The following is a 21111-nucleotide window of genomic DNA, read 5'->3' as shown; positions in this document are numbered from 1 at the left end:
TACTTAACCAGGTAGGCAAGTTGAGAACAATTTCTCATTTACAATTGCGACCTGGCCAAGATAAAGCAAAGCAGTTCGACACATACAACAACACAGAGTTACACATGGAGTAAAACAAACATACAGTCAATAATACAGTAAAAAAATAAGTCTATATACAATGTGAGCAAATAAGGTGAGATAAGGGAGGTAAAGGCAAAAAAAGGCCATGGTGGCGAAGTAAATACAATAAAGCAAGTAAAACACTTGAATGGTAGATTTGCAGTGGAAGAATGTGCAAAGTCTGTGCAAAATCATTGAAAAGTGAAAGACTAAAGTTACATACATGGGATGCTTTAGTGAATTTCAGAATGTCTGGAATAGAAAAGGCAGAAATAAAACAATTCAATAAACATTCGCAGCCAGTCATCCAAAACATAGCCCTAAGCAGTCGTTAAATTCCTATAGATGTCATGACTTCTACCGAAGGTAACTCCTCTCCCTGTTCGGGAGGTGCTCGGCGTCACCGGTTTACTAGCCGCCACCGATCCCTTTTTCCTTTTCTGGTTGTTTTGTCTGTGTTCCTTTTCACATCTGGTTTCATTTACGTTTATTTCTGTGTGTATATAGGGCACCTGTTGCCTGCCTTAATTCGTGCGGGATTAAGCTTGTGTGTATTTGCGCTCGATAAACTTTGATGTTTATTATTTTCACTATTACGCACGTGTAGTTAAGTTTCAGAACTGAGTTTGTTGTGCGTTTTGCACGAGTTTCTGTATTGTTTTCACTATTTAGGCACTTGTATGTAAGTGTTGGAACTGTGGTTGTTCCTCTGTGTGTTGGCACGAGTTTCTGTTCCTTCGGAGAGCGTAGTTTTGGATTTTCGTCTGTGCCATTTTTGTATTGGTGGACTATATATATATATATATACAGTGGGGCAAAAAAGTATTCAGTCAGACACCAATTGTGCAAGTTCTCCCACTTAAAAAGATGAGAGAGGCCTGTAATATTCATCATAGGTACACTTCAACTATGACGGACAAAATGAGAATTGTTTTTCCAGAAAATCACATTGTAGGATTTTTAATGAATTTATTTGCAAATTATGATGGAAAATAAGTATTTGGTCAACTACAAACAAGCAAGATTTCTGGCTCTCACAGACCTGTAACTTCTTCTTTAAGAGGTTCCTCTGTCCTCCACTCGTTACCTGTATTAATGGCACCTGTTTGAACTTGTTATCAGTATAAAAGACATCTGTCCACAATCTCAAACAGTCACACTCCAAACTCCACTATGGCCAAGACCAAAGAGCTGTCAAAGGACATCAGAAACAAGACCTGTAGGCTGGGAAGACTGAATCTGCAATAAGTAAGCAGCTTGGTTTGAAGAAATCAACTGTGGGAGCAATTATTAGGAAATGGAAGACATACAAGACCACTGATAATCTCCCTCAATCTGGGGCTCCATGCAAGATCTCACCCCGTGGGGTCAAAATGATCACAAGAACAGTGAGCAAAAATCCCAGAACCACACGGGAGACCTAGTGAATGACCTGCAGAGAGCTTGGACCAAAGTAACAAAGCCTACCATCAGTAACACACTATGCCGCCAGGGACTCAAATCCTGCAGTGCCAGACGTGTCTCCCTGCTTAAGCCAGTACATGTCCAGGCCCGTCTGAAGTTTGCTAGAGAGCATTTGGATGATCCAGAAGAAGATTGGGAGACTGTCATATGGACAAAGAATGCTGAGTTGTATCCAAAGAACACCATACCTACTGTGAAGCACGGGGTGGAAACATCATGCTTTGGGGCTGTTTTTCTGCAAAGGGACCAGGACGACTGATCCATGTAAAGGAAAGAATGAATGGGGCCATGTATCGTGAGATTTTGAGTGAAAACCTCCTTCCATCAGCAAGGGCATTGAAGATGAAACGTGGCTGGGTCTTTCAGCATGACAATGATCCCAAACACACCGCCCGGGCAACGAAGGAGTGGATTCGTAAGAAGCATTTCAAGGTCCTGGAGTGGCCTAGCCAGTCTCCAGATCTCAACCCCATAGAAAATCTTTGGAGGGAGTTGAAAGTCCGTGTTGCCCAGCAACAGCCCCAAAACATCACTACTCTAGAGGAGATCTGCATGGAGGAATGGGCAACAGTGTGTGAAAACCTTGTGAAGACTTACAGAAAACGTTTGACTCCTGTCATTGCCAACAAAGGGTATATAACAAAGTATTGAGATAAACTTTTGTTATTGACCAAATACTTATTTTCCACTATAATTTGCAAATAAATTCATTAAAAATCCTACAATGTGATTTTCTGGATTTTCTTCTCATTTTGTCTGTCATATTTGAAGTGTACCTATGATGAAAATTACAGGCGTCTCTCATCTTTTTAAGTGGGAAAACTTGCACAATTGGTGGCTGACTAAATACTTTTTTGCCCCACTGTATATATTAAACACGCTTCTCAGAAATCCCTGCTCTCCTGCGCCTGACTCCTACACCTCTCACCAAGACGCACCTTATCACAGAATCACGCACCAGTCATGGAGTCAGCAGGAGCAGACGCACTCCCAAGGTCCGTGGAGGATCGAGTTCAACACCACACTGCAGTGTTACACCGGCTGGGGACCTCCATGGATAAGGTGATGGCGACGATGGAGAGATGGGAGAGAGGTGGCCATCCCCCACACCTTTATCAGCCACACCCCAACCAGTACCACTACCCTCTCCTTCATTGCCTGGGGCATAGTGGGATTCGACTCGCCCTCCAGAGGGAGTACGATGGGACGGCGGCCAGGTGCCAGGGGTTCTTACTCCAGATGGACCTATACCTGGCGACCATTCGTCCGGCTCCTTCGGGAGGTGAGAGCGTGAACACCCTCGTCTCCTGCCTCTCAGATAAAGCCTTGGAGTGGGCCAACGCGGTATGGAACGATCCTGACTCGGTGAGGGACCACTACCCAGAGTTCACCCGCCGCTTTCGGGCCGTGTTCGATCACCCACCTGAGGGTTGAGCGACAGGTGAACGGCTGTTCCATCTGAGGCAGGAGAAGAGGAGTGCTCAGGACTTTGCTCTAGATTTCCGGACCTTGGCCGCTGGCGCAGGATGGAACGACAGGGCCTTGATCGATCACTATAGGTGTAGTTTGTGTGAGGACGTCCGTAGGGTGCTGGCCTGTAGAGACACCACCCTCTCCTTGGACCAGTTGATCGACATGTCCATTCGGTTGTACAACTTGCTGGCGACCCGCGGACGTCCAGATCGGGCTCTGTCAGTTCCATCCCCCAGCTCCACCACCTCAACACCCATGGAGCTAGGAGGTGCTGCAGCGAGGGCGACCGGAGAAGGGGGCCTTTCCTGTGCCAGCTGTGGTCGCAGAGGGCATACTGCTGACCGGTGCTGGGGGGGTCCTCCATGGAGCAGAGACGCCAGGCCGAGCACTGCTCGGACACCTCTGGTGAGTCGGCACCAGGCTCACCCAGAGCCCCCAGTTGGTCACATGTATGTATGGATTGTTTTTCCTGAATTTTCCCCTCTTTCCCGGCATAAGGCGCTAGTAGATTCAGGCGCGGCGGAGAATGTTTTTGACCGCGGTTTAGTGCACAGGTTAGGGATCCCCCTTGTTCAGCTTGACCAACCCTTCCCAGTACACGCCTTAGACAGCCACCCATTAGGGTCAGGGCTAGTCAGGGAGGCCACGGCTCCACTGGGTATGGTGACGCAGGAGGGTCATGAGGAGATAATTAGTCTCTTCCTCATTGATTCTCCTGCGTTTCCAGTGGTGTTGGGGATCCCCAGGTTGGCCCGTCACAACCCCAGGATTTCGTGACAACAGAGGGCTTTACATGGGTGGTCGGAGGAGTGCTCAGGCAGGTGTGTAGGAGTTTCCATCGGTGCTACAACGGTGGAGAGTCCAGACCAAGTCTCCACCGTGCGCATTCCCTCAGAATATGCGGATTTGGCTATCGCCTTCTGTAAAAAGAAGGCGACCCAATTTCCACCTCATCGACGAGGGGATTGTGCGATAAATATCCTGGTAGGCGCTGCACTTCCCAGGAGTCACGTGTATCCCTGTCCCAGGAGGAAATGGTGGCTATGGAGACATACATATCTGAATCTCTGGGGCAGGGGTACATTCGGCCCTCCATCTCACCTGCCTCCTCGAGTTTCTTTTTTGTGAAGAAGAAGGAGGGAGGTCTGCGTCCGTGCATTGACTATAGAGGTCTAAATTCCATCACGGTGGGGTATAGTTACCCGCTACCTCTCATTGCCACTGCGATTGAGTCATTTCACGGAGCACGGTTTTTCACAAAACTGGATCTCAGGAGTGCATATAACCTGGTGTGTATCCGGAAGGGAGATGAGTGGAAGACAGAGTTTAGTACAACATCCGGCCATAATGAGTACCTCGTCATGCCGTACGGGTTAAAGAATGCTCCAGCAGTCTTCCAATCTTTTGTAGACGAGATTCTTAGGGACCTGCACGGGCAGGCTGTGGTGGTTTACATCAATGATATTCTGGTGTATTCCACTACACGCGCAGCGCATGTGTCTCTGGTGCGCAAGGTACTTCGGCGACTGTTGGAGCATGACCTGTACGTCAAGGCTGAGAAATGCTTGTTCTTCCAACAGGCCATCTCCTTCCTTGGGTATCGCATTTCCACATCGGGGTTGGTGATGGAGTGTGACCACATTGCAGCCGTGCGTAATTGGCCGACTCCAACCACGGTAAAGGAGGTGCAGCGGTTCTTAGGGTTTGCCAACTACTACCGGAGGTTTATCCAGGGTTTTGGGCAGGTGGCTGCTCCCATTACGTCACTGCTGAAGGGGGGGGCGGTGCGTCTGGGATGATCGGCTGAGGCGGACAGGGTTTTTGGTCGCCTGAAGGCTCTTTTTACCTCGGCTCCCGTGCTAGCGCATCCGGACCCCTCTTTGGCATTCATAGTGGAGGTGGACGCATCCGAGGCTGGGGTTGGAGCCGTGCTCTCTCAGCGCTCGGGTACACCACCGAAGTTCCACCCCTGTGCTTTCTTTTCTTGGAAGCTCAGCCCGGCGGAGCGAAAATATGACGTGGGGGATCGGGACCTGCTGGCTGTTGTCAGAGCCCTGAAGGTGTGGATACATTTGCTTGAGGGGGCCCAACACCCTTTTCTCATCTGGACTGACCACCGTAAACTAGAGTACATTCAGGCAGCGAGGAGACTGAACCCGCATCAGGCAAGGTGGGCCATGTTTTTCACCCGATTTAGGTTTACCATCTCCTATAGACCAGGCTCCCAGAACACTAAGGCAGACGCACTGTCCCGACTATATGATACGGAGGAGCGGGCCATAGATCCTGCACCCATCCTCCCGGCTTCTTGTCTAGTGGCACCTGTGAGGTGGGAGGTGGACACAGACATTGAGTGAGCATCGCGTGTTGAGCCTACTCCACCACAGTGTCCAGCGGGACAGGTGTACATTCCGCTGGAGGTTAGAGACAGGCTAATTTGGTGGGCTCACACATATCCCTCCTCTGGTTACCCGGGGATTGATAGGACGGTGCAATGTCTTAGATGGAAGTACTGGTTGTCCACTTTAGCCAAGGACGTGAGGGCTTATGTGTCCTCCTGCTCAGTGTGCGCTCAGTGCAAGGCTCCTAGGCACCTGCCCAGAGGGAAGTTACAACCCCTTCCCGTTCCACAGCGGCCTTGGTCACACCTGTCGGTTGACTTCTTGACCGATCTGCCACCATCACAGGGCAACACCACGATCCTGGTCGTTGTGGATCGGTTTTCTAAGTCCTGTCGTCTCCTCCCTTTGCCCAGTCTCCCTACAGCCCTACAGACGGCGGAGGCCCTGTTTACTCATGTATTCCGGAACTACGGGGTGCCTGAGGATATTGTTTCTGATTGGGGTCCCCAGTTCACGTCCAGGGTGTGAAAGGCGTTCATGGAACGTTTGGGGGTCTCGGTCAGCCTTACCACTGGTTTTCAACCTGATAGTAATGGGCAGGTGGAAAGAGTGAACCAGGATGTGGGTAGGTTTCTGCGGTCGTACTGCCAGGACCGGCCAGGGGAGTGGGCGAAGTACATCCCCTGGGCAGAGATGGCCCAGAACTCACTCCGCCACTCCTCTACGAACCTGTTGCCCTTCCAATATGTGTTGGGCTATCAACCGGTCCTGGTACCATGGCATCAGAGCCAGACCGAGGCTCCTGTGGTGGACGATTGGGTGATACGCTCAAGGGAAACCTGGGAGGCCGCCCACGGGTACCTTAAACGGGCCGAAGGGCGGCAGAAGGCCAGTGCCGACCGTCACCGCAGCGAGGCACAGCGAGGCCCCGGTACACACCAGGGGACCGGGTCTGGCTCTCGACCCTCCACCTGCCCCTCCACCTGCCCCTCCACCTGCCCTGCCGGAAGCTGGGTCTGCGGTTTGTGGGGCCATTCAAAGTCCTGAGGAGAATAAACAAGGTGTGTTATAGGTTACAGCTCCCCCTTATTACTGTATTAACCCCTCGTTTCATCTGTCTCTCCTCAGGCCTGTGGTGGCTGGTCCGCTTCAAGAAGATGAGGTGCAGGAGGACTCTGGACATCGGGGGGGGGGCGTATGCAGTTCGGTCCATATTGGCCTCGAGACGTCGGGTGGGGGGTCTTCAATACCTGGTGGGCTGCGAGGGGTATGGTCTGGAGGAGAGATGCTAGGTGCTGGTGGAGGACGTACTGGATCAACCTATGCTAAGGGAGTTCCACCGCCTCCATCCGGATCGCCCTGCGCCTCGTCCTCCGGGTCGTCCTCGAGACTGGCGTCGTCGCGCAGCAGGAGCCGCGAGTCATGGGGGGTACTGTCATGACTTCTACCGAAGGTAACTCCTCTCCCTGTTCGGGTGGCGCTCGGCGTCACCGGTTTACTAGCCGCCACCGATCCCTTTTTCCTTTTCTGGTTGTTTTGTCTGTGTTCCTTTTCACACCTGGTTTCATTTGCATTTATTTCTGTGTGTATATAGGGCACCTGTTGCCTGCCTTAATTTGTGATTAAGCTTGTGTGTATTTGCGCGCGATTAACTTTGATGTTTATTGTTTTCACTATTATGCACGTGTAGTTAAGTTTCGGACCTGAGTTTGTTGTGCGTTTTCACTATTTAGGCACTTGTATGTAAGTGGCGGAACTGTGGTTGTTCCTCTGTGTGTTGGCACGAGTTTCTGTTCCTTCGAGAGCGTAGTTTTGGATTTTCGTCTGTGCCATTTTTGTATTGGTGGACTATATATATATATATATATATATATATATATATATAAACACGCTTCTCAGAAATCCCTGCTCTCCTGCGCCTGACTCCTACACCTCAAACCGCGATGCACCTTATCACAATAGAAGGTGACAAAGGCTGAGGATGTGTGTTCAACAGGCAGCCGAGGGATAGATTTTATGGGGTGCAAAGGAGCAAAATAAATAAATACAGTAGATGGAGAGGTAAATTATAGATGGGCTATGTACAGGTGCAGTAATCTGTGAGCTGCTCTGACAGCTGGTGCTTAAAGCAAGTGAGGGAGATAAGTGTTTCCAGCTTCAGAGATTTTTGTAGTTCGTTCATCCTATGGCGTTCTGCATTAGCATCGAACAGCCCCCGTGATATGCAACTTTTCAGGAAAGCTGGAAACCAATATACACAGGCAGTTAGAAAAGCCAAGGCTAGCTTTTTCAAGCAGAAATTTGCTTCCTGCAACACAAACTCAAAAAAGTTCTGGGACCACGTAAAGTCCATGGAGAATAAGAACACCTCTTCCCAGCTGCCCACTGCAATGAGGATAGGAAACACTGTCACCACTGATAAATCCACTATAATTGAGAATTTTAATAAGCATTTTTCTATGGCTTGCCATGCTTTCCACCTGGCTACCCTACCCCGGTCAACAGCACTGCACCCCCCACTGCAACTAGCCCAAGCCTTCTCCATTTCTCCTTCTCCCAAATCCAGTCAGCTGATGTTCTGAAAGAGCTGCAAAATCTGGACCCCTACAAATCAGCCGGGCTAGACAATCTGGACCCTCTCTTTCTAAAATGATCTGCCGAAATTGTTGCAACCTCTATTACTAGCCTGTTCAACCTCTCTTTCGTATCGTCTGAGATTCCAAAAGATTGGAAAGCTGCCGCGGTCATCCCCCTCGTCAAAGGGGGTGACAATCTAGACCTAAACTGCTACAGACCTATATCTATCCTACCCTGTCTTTCTAAGGTCTTCGAAAGCCAAGTTAACAAACAGATTACTGACCACTTCGAATCCCACCATACCTTCTCTGCTATGCAATCTGGTTTCAGAGCTGGTCATGGGTGCACCGCAGCCACGCTCAAGGTTCTAAACGACATCATAACTGCCATCGATAAGAGACATTACTGTGCAGCCGTATTCATTGACCTGGCCAAGGCTTTTGACTCTGTCAATCACAAAATTCTTATTGGCAGACTCGACAGCCTTGGTTTCTCAAATGATTGCCTCGCCTGGTTTACCAGCTACTTCTCTGATAGAGTTCAGTGTGTCAAATCGGAGAGCCTGTTGTCCGGACCTCTGACAGTCTCTATGGGTGTGCCACAGGGTTCAATTCTTGGGCCGACTCTCTTTTCTGTATATATCAATGATGTTGCTCTTGCTGCTGGTGATTCTCTGATCCACCTCTACGCAGACGACACCATTCTGTATACTTCTGGCCCCTCCTTGGACACTGTGTTAACTAACCTCCAGACGAGGTTCAATGCCACACAACTCTCCTTCCATGGCCTCCAACTGCTCTTAAACGCAAGTAAAACTAAATGCATGCTATTCAATCGATCACTGCCTGCACCTGCTCGCCTGACCAGCATCACTACTCTGGACGGCTCTGACTTAAAATACGTGGACAACTACAAATACCTGGGTGTCTGGTTAGACTGTAAACTCTCCTTCCAGACTCACATTAAGCATCTCCAATCCAAAACTAAATCTAGAATCAGCTTCCTATATTGCAACAAAGCATTCTTCACTCATGCTGCCAAACATACCCTCGTAAAACTGACCATCCTACCGATCCTCGACTTTGGGTGATGCCATCTATAAAATAGCCTCCAACACGCTACTCAACAAACTGGATGCAGTCTATCACAGTGCCATCTGTTTTGTCACCAAAGCCCCATACACTACCCACCATTGAGACCTATATGCTCTCGTTGGCTGGCCCTCGCTTCATACTCGTCGCCAAACCCACTGGCTACAGGTTATCTACAAGTCCCTGCTTGGTAAAGCCCTGCCTAATCTCAGCTCACTGGTCACCATAACAGCACCCACTCGTAGCACGCGCTCCAGCAGGTATATCTCACTAGTCACCCCCAAAGCGAATTCCTCCTTTGGTCGTCTTTCCTTACAGTTCTCTGCTGCCCATGACTGGAACAAATTGCAAAAATCTCTGAAGCTGGAGACTCACATCTCCCTCACTAGCTTTAAGCACCAGCTGTCAGAGCAGCTTACAGATCACTGCACCTGTATATAGCCCATCTGTAAACAGCCCATCTACCTACTTCATCCCCATACTGGTATTTATTTATTTTATTTTGCTCCTTTGCACCCCAGTATCTCTACCTGCACATTCATCTTCTGCCAATCTACCATTCCAGTGTTTAATTACTATATTGGAATTACTTCACCACCATGGCCTATTTATTTCCTTAACTTACCTCATTTGCACTCACTGTAAACCTTTTGTTTTCTTTTGTTCTACTGTATTATTGACTGTATGTTTTGTTTATTCCATATGTAACTATGTGTTGTTGTATGTGTCAGGACCTGGTTACGAACCTGGGTCTCCGGAGTGAGAAACAGTCACTTAACCAACTGAGCCACGAATAGTCAGCAGAACCCAGAAGATGAGGCAGACACAGCAGTACTTAAGACGGTGTATTTAATAAAGTAAAAAGGAGAAGTCCTTCAATACAAAATGGCAAATCCAAAAGGTGGTAGGTATAGCACAAAAAAGCCTCAAGAGATACTCAAAAAACAAAAACAGAATTCCACAAGAGCGTCCACCGGAATCGACAAGAATACACAGAACACTAGGGCTGGGTGCTAACATACAAACACAGAGCACAGAACTGAGGGAAACTAAGGGTTTAAATACAATCAGGGGAAACGAGGCACAGGTGCAAATAATAATGGGAATCAAGGGAAAAAACATAAGGTCAAAAAGCACAATGGGGGCATCTAGTGACCAAAACCCGGAACAACCCTGGCCAAATCCTGACAGTATGTGTCAAATTGCTACGCTTTGTCTTGGCCAGGTCGCAGTTGCAAATGAGAACTTGTTCTCAACTAGCCTACCTGGTTAAATAAAGGTTAAATAAATAAATAAATAAATAATCTTTGCAGTAGGTTGCAACACCGCCCCCTTTGGCCATTCTATCTTGTCTGAAAATGTTTTAGTTAGGGATGGAGATTTCAGAATTTTTGGTGGCCTTCCTAAGCCAGGATTCAGACACGGATAGAACATCCGGGTTGGCAGAGTGTGCTAAAGCAGTGAATAAAACAAACTTAGAGAGGAGGCTTCTAATCTTAACATGCATGAAACCAAGGCTATTACGGTTACAGAAGTCATCAAAAGAGAGCGCCTGGGGAATAGGAGTGGAGCTAGGCACTGCAGGGCCTGGATTCACCTCGACATTGGTCGTCTAGAACATCCGGAACAGAGAGTAAAAGGAGGTTTCTGGGGGCGATAAAATAGCTTCAAGGTATAATGTACAGACAAAGGTATGGTAGGATGTGAATACAGTGGAGGTAAACCTAGGTATTGAGTGATGATGAGAGAGATATTGTCTCTAGAAACATCATTGAAACCAGGTGATGTCATCGCATATGTGGGTGGTGGAACTAACAGTGGGTTAACTGCCTGTTCAGGGGCAGAACGACAGATTTGTACCTTGTCAGCTCGGGGGTTTGAACTTGCAACCTTTAGGTTTCTAGTCCAACGCTCTAACCACTAGGCTAATAAACACTAACCAGAACAGCAATGGACAAGGCATATTGACATTAAGGAGAGGCATGCTTAGTCAAGTGTTCATAAGGGTCCAGTGATTAGTGAGGTTGGTTGGGGTCACGGCGATTCAGACAGCTAGCCAGGCCATCGGTAGCAAGCTAGCATAGGATGGAGGACTGTTTTTAGCCACCTCGTGCGTTTCCGTCGGTAGATTAGTGGGGTTCCGTGTGGTAGAGGGGATCAATCCAAATGGCAAAATAGATATAGTTATAGTGACCCAAGAAAAATTGTCCGATAGACCTATTCAGATAGCAGCCGATAAGACAGCTAACGATTAGCGGGCCGCAGATGGATGTTCAGGTAACGTAGCGACGTATGTGCCAGGTGGATAACTCCCTCGGGCAGATAACGTTGGTAGTCAAGTCATGAAGGCCCGGTGGGGCTCCGCATCGGCAGTTAAACAGGTCCAGATATGTGATTGTAGCCCATTAGAGCTGATGGAACTCTTCAGCTGGCTAGCTCCGGAATAATTTATGTTTGCTCCGGGATCGAAGTAAGCCAATAGTCAGAGAGATAGCAGCTTGCGGTTGATATCCAGGGATATGGAGAGAAAAATAGGTCCGGTATGTTCTGGTCTGAGTCGCGTTGTACAAAACTGCCGATAGGTTTTCGAGCTAAAGGATAGCTGATGACCACACACCGTGGTTAGCTGAATACTAACGTTAGCCAGTAAACTGGTTAGCTTCTGGCTAGCTTCTGGTTAGCTTCTGGCTAGCTTCTGGCTATTGTTGAATTCAGATTTGAGGTAAATAATACTTTTTTTTGGTGAGGCGGGTTGCAGGAGAGTGTTTTGAAGTTGAGTTTTTGTAAAAGAAAATATATAAAAGATATGCAAAGAAAGATGTAAGTATATATATACACGGGACACGACAAGATAAGGACAAAGGATGTCTGACTGCTATGCCATCTTGGTATGTTCTATTGTTCTATGTTCTATTAAACACCATAGTACCCTCCAAACTCGTCATTAAGCTTGAGACCCTTGGTCTCGACCCCGCCCTGTGCAACTGGGTCCTTTCTGACGGCCACCCCCAGGTGGTGAAGGTCGGAAACAACATCCCGCTGATCCTCAACACTGGGGCCCCACAAGGGTGCATTCTCAGCCCTCTTGTACTCCCTGTTACCCATGACTGCTTGGCCATGCACACTTCCAACTCAATCATCAAGTTTGCAGATGACACTACAGTGGTAGGCTTGATTAACAACAACGACGAGACGGCCTACAAGGAGGAGGTGAGGGCCCTTGGAGTGTGGTGTCAGAAAAACAACCTCTCACTCAATGTCAGCAAAACAAGGAGATGATCGTGGACTTCAGGAAACAGCAGAGGGAGAACCCCCCCCCATCCACATCAACAGGACAGTAGTGGAGAAGGTGAAAAGTTTTAAGTTCCTCAGCGTACACATCACTGACAAACTGAAATGTTCCACCCACACAGACAGCGTGGTGAAGAAAGCGAACCAGCACCTCTTCAACCTCAGGAGGCTGAATAAATGTGTCTTGTCTCCTAAAACACTCACAAACCTTTACAGATGCATCCTGGCGGGGTGTATCACCACCTGCTACAGCAACTGCACCTCCCTCAACCGCAAGGATCTCCAGAGGGTAGTGCGGTCTGCACAACGCATCACTGGGGGCAAACTACCTGCCCTTCAGGACACCTACAGCACCCGATATCACAGGAAGGCCAAAAAGATCATCAAGGACAACAACCACCCGAGCCACTGCCTGTTTGCCCGGTTATCATCCAGAAGGTGAGGTCAGTACAGGTGCATCAAAGCTGGGACCGAGAGACTGAAAAACAGCTTCTATCTCAAGGCCATCAGACTGTTAAACAGCCATCACTAACATAGAGAGGCTGCTGCCAACATACAGACTCAAATCTCTGGCCACTTTAATAACTTTACTTAATAAAGGTATCGCTAGTTACTTTAAATAACGCTACTTTAATAATGTTTACATATTATATTACTCATCTAATATGTATATACTATATTCTATACCATCTACTGTATCTCACCTATGCTGCACGGCCTTCGCTCATCCATATATTTATATGGACATAGACCTACTCATTCCTTTACATTGTGTGTATAAGGTAGTCGTTGTGAATTTGTTAAATTATTTGATCGATATTACTCCATTTTCGAAACTAGAAGCACAAGCATTTCACTACACTCACATTAATACCTGCTAACCATGTGTATGTGACCAAAACAATTTGATTTGATTAGATTTTGTATGACATTACTGGTCATAAAATAGTAACGTCTAAGACTACAGCAACATAGAATAATGTCACTAGCAGCAAGGCCAGCAGTCTTAACATAGTTCTGGCTCTGATGGCAAAACAATAGCCAGCAGCAGATCAGCAGTCTGATAGCAGAGCTCTCTCTCTTTCTCTCCCTCTCTCTGTCTTACCCCTCTCTCTCCCTCTCTCTCTTCTCCCTCTCTCTTTCTCTCCCTCCATCTCTCTTTCTCTCCCTCTCTCTCTTCTCCCTCTCTCTTTCTCTCCCTCCATCTCTCTCTCCCTCTCTCTCTTCCCCCTCTCTCTTTCTCTCCCTCCATCTCTCTCCCTCTCTCTCTTCTCCCTCTCTCTTTCTCTCCCTCTATCTCTCTCTCCCTCTCTCTGTCTTCCCCCTCTCTCTTTCTCTCTCTCTTCTCCCTCTCTCTTTCTCTCCCTCCATCTCTCTCTCCCTCTCTCTCTTTCTCTCTCTCTGTCTTCCCCCTCTCTCTGTCTTCCCCCTCTCTCTTTCTCCCCCCTGTTCCTGCTCTATCTCTCTCCACAGACCAATGTATGACCAACACATACTGGCAAGGACCTGTTCAGTAACTAGAGCATGTCAAAGACACTTTTCTGTGTTAGCCTCCTCTCCAGACAAGCTATTGTGACTCAGTTTCAAGCTCTCATCATCCTATGAAACGACCTTGGAGACATAACATCACAGAACGCCTCAACTGCTTGTACAGGCCGGAGTAGTAGGCCATTACCCCAACTTAAGCCATCCACAAAGCTGGCATTGATTTGATCCAATGAGTTACTCTCCGCCATTCCACAATACTTCTGATCCACAGCAAGACCTCTGCCACCTCAAGTCCTCTTCCTTCTGTCTCAACCATACTGGTCCATAATTACCTTAAAGCCCTCCATCACTGACATAATGCATAGACAAGCCCTCCGTCACTGACATAATGCATAGACAAGCCCTCCGTCACTGACATAATGCATAGACAAGCCCTCCGTCACTGACATAATGCATAGACAAGCCCTCCGTCACTGACATAATGCATAGACAAGCCCTCCGTCACTGACATAATGCATAGACAAGTCCTCCGTCACTGACATAATGCATAGACAAGCCCTCCGTCACTGACATAATGCATAGACAAGCCCTCCGTCACTGACATAATGCATAGACAAGCCCTCCGTCACTGACATAATGCATAGACAAGCCCTCCGTCACTGACATAATGCATAGACAAGTCCTCCGTCACTGACATAATGCATAGACAAGCCCTCCGTCACTGACATAATGCATAGACAAGCCCTCCGTCAATGACATAATGCATAGACAAGCCCTCCGTCACTGACATAATGCATAGACATGCCCTCCGTCACTGACATAATGCATAGACAAGCCCTCCGTCACTGACATAATGCATAGACAAGCCCCCCGTCACTGACATAATGCATAGACAAGCCCTCCGTCACTGACATAATGCATAGACAAGTCCTCCGTCACTGACATAATGCATAGACAAGCCCCCCGTCACTGACATAATGCATAGACAAGCCCCCCGTCACTGACATAATGCATAGACAAGCCCTCTAGGTTTTACAGTGATCCATTTTTTTTGTTTTACCTTTATTTAACTAGGCAAGTCAGTTATTAACAAATTCTTATTCAATGTTATATTCAGCGAGTGTACAAAATATTAAGAACAGATTCCTAATATTGAGTAGGGGCATGGACTCTATAAGGTATTGAAAGCCTTCCACAGGGATGCTGGCCTATGCTGACTCCAATGCTTCCCACAGTTAAGTCAAGTTGATTGGATGTCCTTTGGGTGGTGGACCCATACACATGCTGTGTGTGTGTGTGTGTGTGTGTGTGTGTGTGTGTGTGTGTGTGTGTGTGTGTGTGTGTGTGTGTGTGTGTGTGTGTGTGTGTGTGTGTGTGTGTGTGTGTGTGTGTGTGTGTGTGTGTGTGTGTGTGTGTGTGTGTGTGTGCTTGTCAGTAAAATAAAAGGGACAGTGATGTTACGCAACCCAAGTGTCTGTGCCTTAGTGTACTTTATGTCTGATGTTTTTGTCCTTCATTGTAAAGGCTTTGAGCTGTGAGCTGTGTTTGAGTGTTTACCCCAATAGCACTTGATTTCATGTATTTTAATGCCATTGTGTATATCGAGGTCAACCAAAAGAAGACTAGATATTCAGTCATTTTTTATATTTACAGTTTTACAATGTTATATACACTGAGTGTACAAAACAGGTATCAAAAGCTTTCCACAGGGATGCTGGCCCATGTTGACTCCAATGCTTCCCACAGATACGTCAAGTTGGCTGGCTGTCCTTTGGGTGGTGGACCATTCTTAATACGCACTGGAAACTGTTGAGCATGAAAAACCTAGCAGCGTTGCAGTTTTTCACACAAACAGGTGCTCCTGGCACCTACTACCAAATTCTGTTCAAAGGCACTTAAATATTTTATCTTGCCCATTCACCCTCTAAATGGAAAAAATACACAATCCATGTCTCAATTCTCTCCTCCCCTTCATCTACACTGACTGAAGTGGATTTAAAAGGTGACATCAATAAGGAATCATAGCCTTCATCTGAATTCACCTGGTCAGTATATGTCATGGAAAGAGCAGGTATCCGCAATGTTTTGTACACTGAGTGTATTTTTTGTTATTTCATTACAGAAGATCATCTATTTAACATAAAGAACCAAGTGAAACTGAATAGGACCAAGTAGAACTGAATAGGACCAAGTAGAACTGAATAGGGTCAAGTAGAACAGAATAGGACCAAGTAGAACTGAATAGTATACAACCAAAAACCCTGAGGCGAGCTACACAATGAAAGACTTTGATTTGCTGCACGAACTCTGCGGGTCAAAAAACTAATAGGTTTCCTTTAGAGATGCATTCATTTTCCTCTCTATTTTTCTGTGTAGCAGATTAATCTCTCCAAGAATTTCTTCCCAGCATGTAGAGGAGAAGGCGAAGAGGCAGAGAGAGAAGAGAGGGGGATGAGGGGGGAGGTAGTGGTTAAAGGGACTGGGGGAGTGGGGAGACTGACTGGGGGAGCTGGACCACATGATTATCCCTCATCCCCATGGTTACCCATCCGTGATCTGACCTTTCTCTTCTCTTCTCTTCTCTTCTCTTCTCTTCTCTTCTCTTCTCTTCTCTTCTCTTCTCTTCTCTCTTCTCTCTTCTCTCTTCTCTTCTCTTCTCTTCTCTTCTCTTCCGCTTCCTCTTCCGCTTCCTCTTCCTCTTCCTCTTCCTCTTCCTCTTCCTCTTCCTTTCTCCCTGACCATATCTTGTGAGGGCCAAGCAGTAGCAAACCGTGTGTGTGTGTGTGTGTTTGAGAGAGAGAGAAAGAGAAAGAGAAAGAGAAAGAGAGGGAGTAGAGATTCTCTGGCTCACACCCAATCCTCTCCCCTTGGGGGTGCAGTGATAGTCTACCCCACCTCTTTACGGTTTCTAGCTGACCTATCTCTCATTATTACTGTCATTATTTACAGACCCAATCCCTCTCTCTCTCTCTCCCACTCCCCTCAGCCACAGCAGTCTGAATAGGGATACATGATTGCTCACTGCAGCACCATAATGGCCTGTTAACTATTCCTTCACATGGTCGTATCATTAGCACAACACTCATACAGTAGAGTAGAGCGATAATGGTCAGCGCTACTTTTGCCCTTCCCCCAACCACCATCACCATTAGGGCACTTCAAATACACACTGCTCCCGCCCTAAGCCATTATGTGAGACACATATATCATGGGGCTATGAAGACCTGTCAGTATACATTCAGGCTTAGTGGTAATAGAGTACTGGATGAGATCGGTTATCCATCATCCTTCTAGCTAATCTCTTTGTCCATCTCTCTGATTCTTCCATTTCTCTTCTCCCTTAGTCAGAAGAGGGAGGTCCACTCTATGACCATGGGCTAATCCTGTAGACCTGTATTCCCAGAGCCATTAAAGCACTTCAGTGAGGGGTAAATGTTTGACCTTCATCCCTTCCCAAGGCTGCACATTTAGTTCAATCAGAGCAGGTCTCTAACTCGGTCTCCATAACCTTCACAGACACTTAGAATAGAGATGCTAAACCTCCAGGGATGAAACGGTCTGGTGCCAAATAAACTCACACATACCCCCATTCCCAGCCCAACACTCAAACACATTTCAAACACATCTTAGGTTTTGTTAGCTAACATTTAGCTTATTGCAAATGATATCACTTAGGCCTATTGGCAGAATGACTACACCATTATCCACTCACACTTAATCTACTGTCTTCATGACACAATCAAAACAGTATTATTTTCGAGGATTTAGCTTGCTTACCAAATTTGGCTACATTTGACACCTTCTACAGATTAGTGTTAGCATGCTAAGCCGGTAGCTAAACCAGACACTTCTTCCTATAGCTTAGATGGAGGAGGTATGTTATAGCGTGTCTAGTCTAAGTCAGTTAGGCAGTCCTTTTCTGGCTTAGTGAAATAATGGTGTTAGAGTGTTAACCCCTTACTATGTGTGTAGCTCAGGCGGCTGGTGTCTGGTTAATTAGGGAAGACAGGCTCATAGTAATCGTTGGAAAGGAATAAATGGAATGGTATCAAACACATGTGTTTGATACCATTCCGTTCACTGCATTCCAGACATTGTTTTGAGCCATCAGCAGTCTCCTGTGGTGTGTAGCCTACTGTACATACATCCAAACTGTACATACATCCAAACTGTACATACATCCAAACTGTACATACATCCAAACTGAGACACCCCCCTTGTGGATAACAGTAAGGCAGCCAATAACAGACCCACTGAAGACTCTTATTTTGTTTGTCATGTTGTTTGGTAGGTTGACAATATGTCTGAGTATCTTAAGATGCATAGTTCAGCTGTGGACTGGCTGTGGAAGGGTTAACGTGAGGTGCCCAGACTGTACTGTCTGGTTCCATATGAACCCTGTGCCCCTCTACCCATTGCCACATTTGGTAGATCTAAAAACAATGGATAGGTTTTCAACAAATCTCTCACACCTATCAGATCCTGCTTGATCAACTCATATTATGTAGGGAGGTATGGACATGGTGTTGTCTTGGAGAGACATACACCTGTTAGACCATACACCATACTGTGAGAGACCTGAGAACATCTTGCCAACCAGAGACTGTTACAATCTACCACAGGATTAATTCAACTGACTGTTGCTGATGTCAGACCACCAACTCCTTCAAGTAGATATTCAATCATCTACACTAGGGTTGTAACTACATGGGCAAAAGTATGTGGACACCCCCTTCAAATTAGTGGATTCAGCTAATTCAGCCACACCCGTTGCTGACAGGTGTATAAAATTGAACACATTGCTATGCAATCTCTATAGTCAAACATTGGCAGTAGAATGGCCCGTACTGAAGAGCTCAGTGACTTTCAATGTGACACCGTCATAGGATGCCACCTTTCCAACAAGTCACTTCGTCAAATTTCTGCCGTGCTAGAGCTGCTCTGGTCAACTGTAAGTCCTCTTATTGTGAAGTGGAAACGTCTAGGAGCAACAATGGCTCAGCTGCAAAGTGGCAGGCCACACAATCTCACATAAAGGGACCGCTGAGTGCTGAAGCATATTGCACATAAAAATCGTCTGTCCTCGGTTTCAACATTCATTAACATGTTCCAATCTGCCTCTGGAAGCAATGTCAGCACAATAACTGTTCGTCAGGAGCTTTAGGAAAGGGATTTCCATGGTTGGGCAGTCGCACACAAGCCTATTGTGGAATACTAAATATATATGTATCTTATTTTCGGACTAATCTCAGTATCCATTTCTTTAGTACAGTATGTATCAGTTTAAACCAATCTACAGTACAGAAAGAAGGACAGACAGCTATTAATTAGACATGGAAAGTTATCCAAAGACCGTTACAGTGTAATATGACTGTCCTACTGAAGCCTAATATCCTAAAATGATTTTAAAAAATCTATTTGATTTACAGTATGATTAGGATCACAATTAAAGCATAATTATTAACTTATTGGCCAGAAATGATATGCTTACCGTAAGTTTGGGGAATTTACAGGACAGTGGTAGACATAATTGTTTACATAATTGAATATAAATGCACCATTGTGATGAACTCCCTCCAGTCTATTAGGTATAACTACTACCACTTTAAATTACTTTCAGAGCTGGTAGAGACCGGCAACATGAAGTGAGTTACTCACATGACTGACGCTTGTTGTGGTTGGTCGATCCAGACGAGGACGTGGACATGGTCCAATCGAGGGGGGGGTTGCAGACAGTGATGGAGAATGTCTACCCTCTGTGTATGCAGGTATGTGTGCGAGAGAGGGAGTGCGTGTATGAGTGTGTGTCCACTCCTGTCAGAGTTCCAGGACAGGACACTGCGGTGTGTAAAGCCTGGTCATCTCGTCTCTAGATCTGTTGAGAATGCTTAAAAAACAAGAACATTGAGATAGGCCTCACAGGAAAACACTCCTTCTGTTCTCCTCTTGTCTGTCCTGTCTTTTTTACTCTCTCACCTGATTTGGCTTTGTAGTTCCCTCTCTCCGTCCTCTTTTGCTACTCTTTCTTTCAGCAGCTCTCTCTCTCTCTTTATCTCTTTATATATTTCTCTCTTTATCACACTCTCTCTTTATCTCTCTTTATATTTGTCTTTATCTCTCTCTCTTTCTTGCGGCTCTCTCTCTCTCTCAAATCTGGTAGGGTAGTGCAGAGCGGTGCAGAGCTGCAGCTTAGGAACAGAGGGAGAGAGTGTGGGTTAAGGCAGTGCGGCCTGTACCAAGTGGACACCCACAGAGGGGACAGCATGTGATAGGATAAGGTGGAGCAGTGCTTCTTACATAATGTGGAGGAACGTACCAGGATAAGTAAAACCCCTACTCTGTATAAAAATATAGATCTGTAATTATCTAAGGGACAGGGTGAAAAAAACAGAAGCTTTGTATCTGACAAATAGTAAATATGAGGAAAATATTCAGCAACTCTTGAAGGAAAATTTAAGTGGATGTCAATAAAAAATATAAAAAATAAAGAAGAGACACTTTCATTCTTTAGAGTCTAAGCCATTGGGGGGAGTGGGGGTGCTAAGCTCACATGGGATTGTTTTAAGATGGTAATTTTGGTATAAAAAATATATTTAAAAAATATTTGATGAAATATTGGTTTTGACCTTTACTATTGAAGCCCATAGAAACACATTTAATATCATAAATGGCAAAAAGGACAGTCAAAAATATATACAGTACCAGTCAAAAGTCTGGACACCCCTACTCATTCTAGGATTTTTATTTATTTGTACTATTTTCTACATTGTAAAATAATAGTTTAGACATCACAATTATGAAATAACACTTATGGAATCATGTAGTAACCAAAAAGGTGTTAAACAAATCAAAATATATTTTACATTTGAGATTCTTCAAAGTAGCCACCCTTTGTCTTTGATGACAGCTATGCACACTCTTGGCATTCTCTCAACCAGCTTCAAGAGGTAGTCACCCGGAATGCATTTCAATTAACAGGTGTGCCTTGTTAAAAGTTATTTTGCGGAATTGATTTCCTTCTTAATGCGTTTGCGCCAATCAGTTGTGTTGTGACAAGGTAGGAGTGGTATACAGAAGATAGCCCTATTTGGTAAAAGTCTAAGTCCATATTATGGAAAGAATAGCTCAAATAAGCAAAGAGAAACGACAGTCCATCATTACTTTAAGACATGAATTTCAGTCAATGCGGAAAATCTGAAGAACTTTCAAGTGCAGTCGCAAAAACCATCAAGCGCTATGATGACACTGACTCTCATGAGGACCACCACAGTAAAGGAAGACCC

General features: G+C 46.1%; 1 protein-coding gene across 1 annotated transcript in view; it reads right to left on the bottom strand.

The window, feature by feature from the left end:
- LOC135527532 (dysbindin-like) overlaps positions 1 to 19540 on the bottom strand; it is a 33470-nt gene extending 13930 nt beyond the window's left edge. Inside the window, exon 1 of the mRNA XM_064956032.1 lies at positions 19487 to 19540. Within this exon, the coding sequence (XP_064812104.1) occupies positions 19487 to 19535 (49 nt within the window). The 5' untranslated portion in view covers positions 19536 to 19540. The remainder of the gene's footprint in view (positions 1 to 19486) is intronic.
- Positions 19541 to 21111: the final 1571 nt, after the last annotated feature.

Source organism: Oncorhynchus masou, chromosome 33 (genome assembly GCF_036934945.1).
Source record: "Oncorhynchus masou masou isolate Uvic2021 chromosome 33, UVic_Omas_1.1, whole genome shotgun sequence".
Taxonomy (NCBI): Eukaryota; Metazoa; Chordata; class Actinopteri; order Salmoniformes; family Salmonidae; genus Oncorhynchus; species Oncorhynchus masou.
Note: the sequence above shows the minus strand (reverse complement) of the source record. Positions and strands in the feature narration are given on the sequence as shown.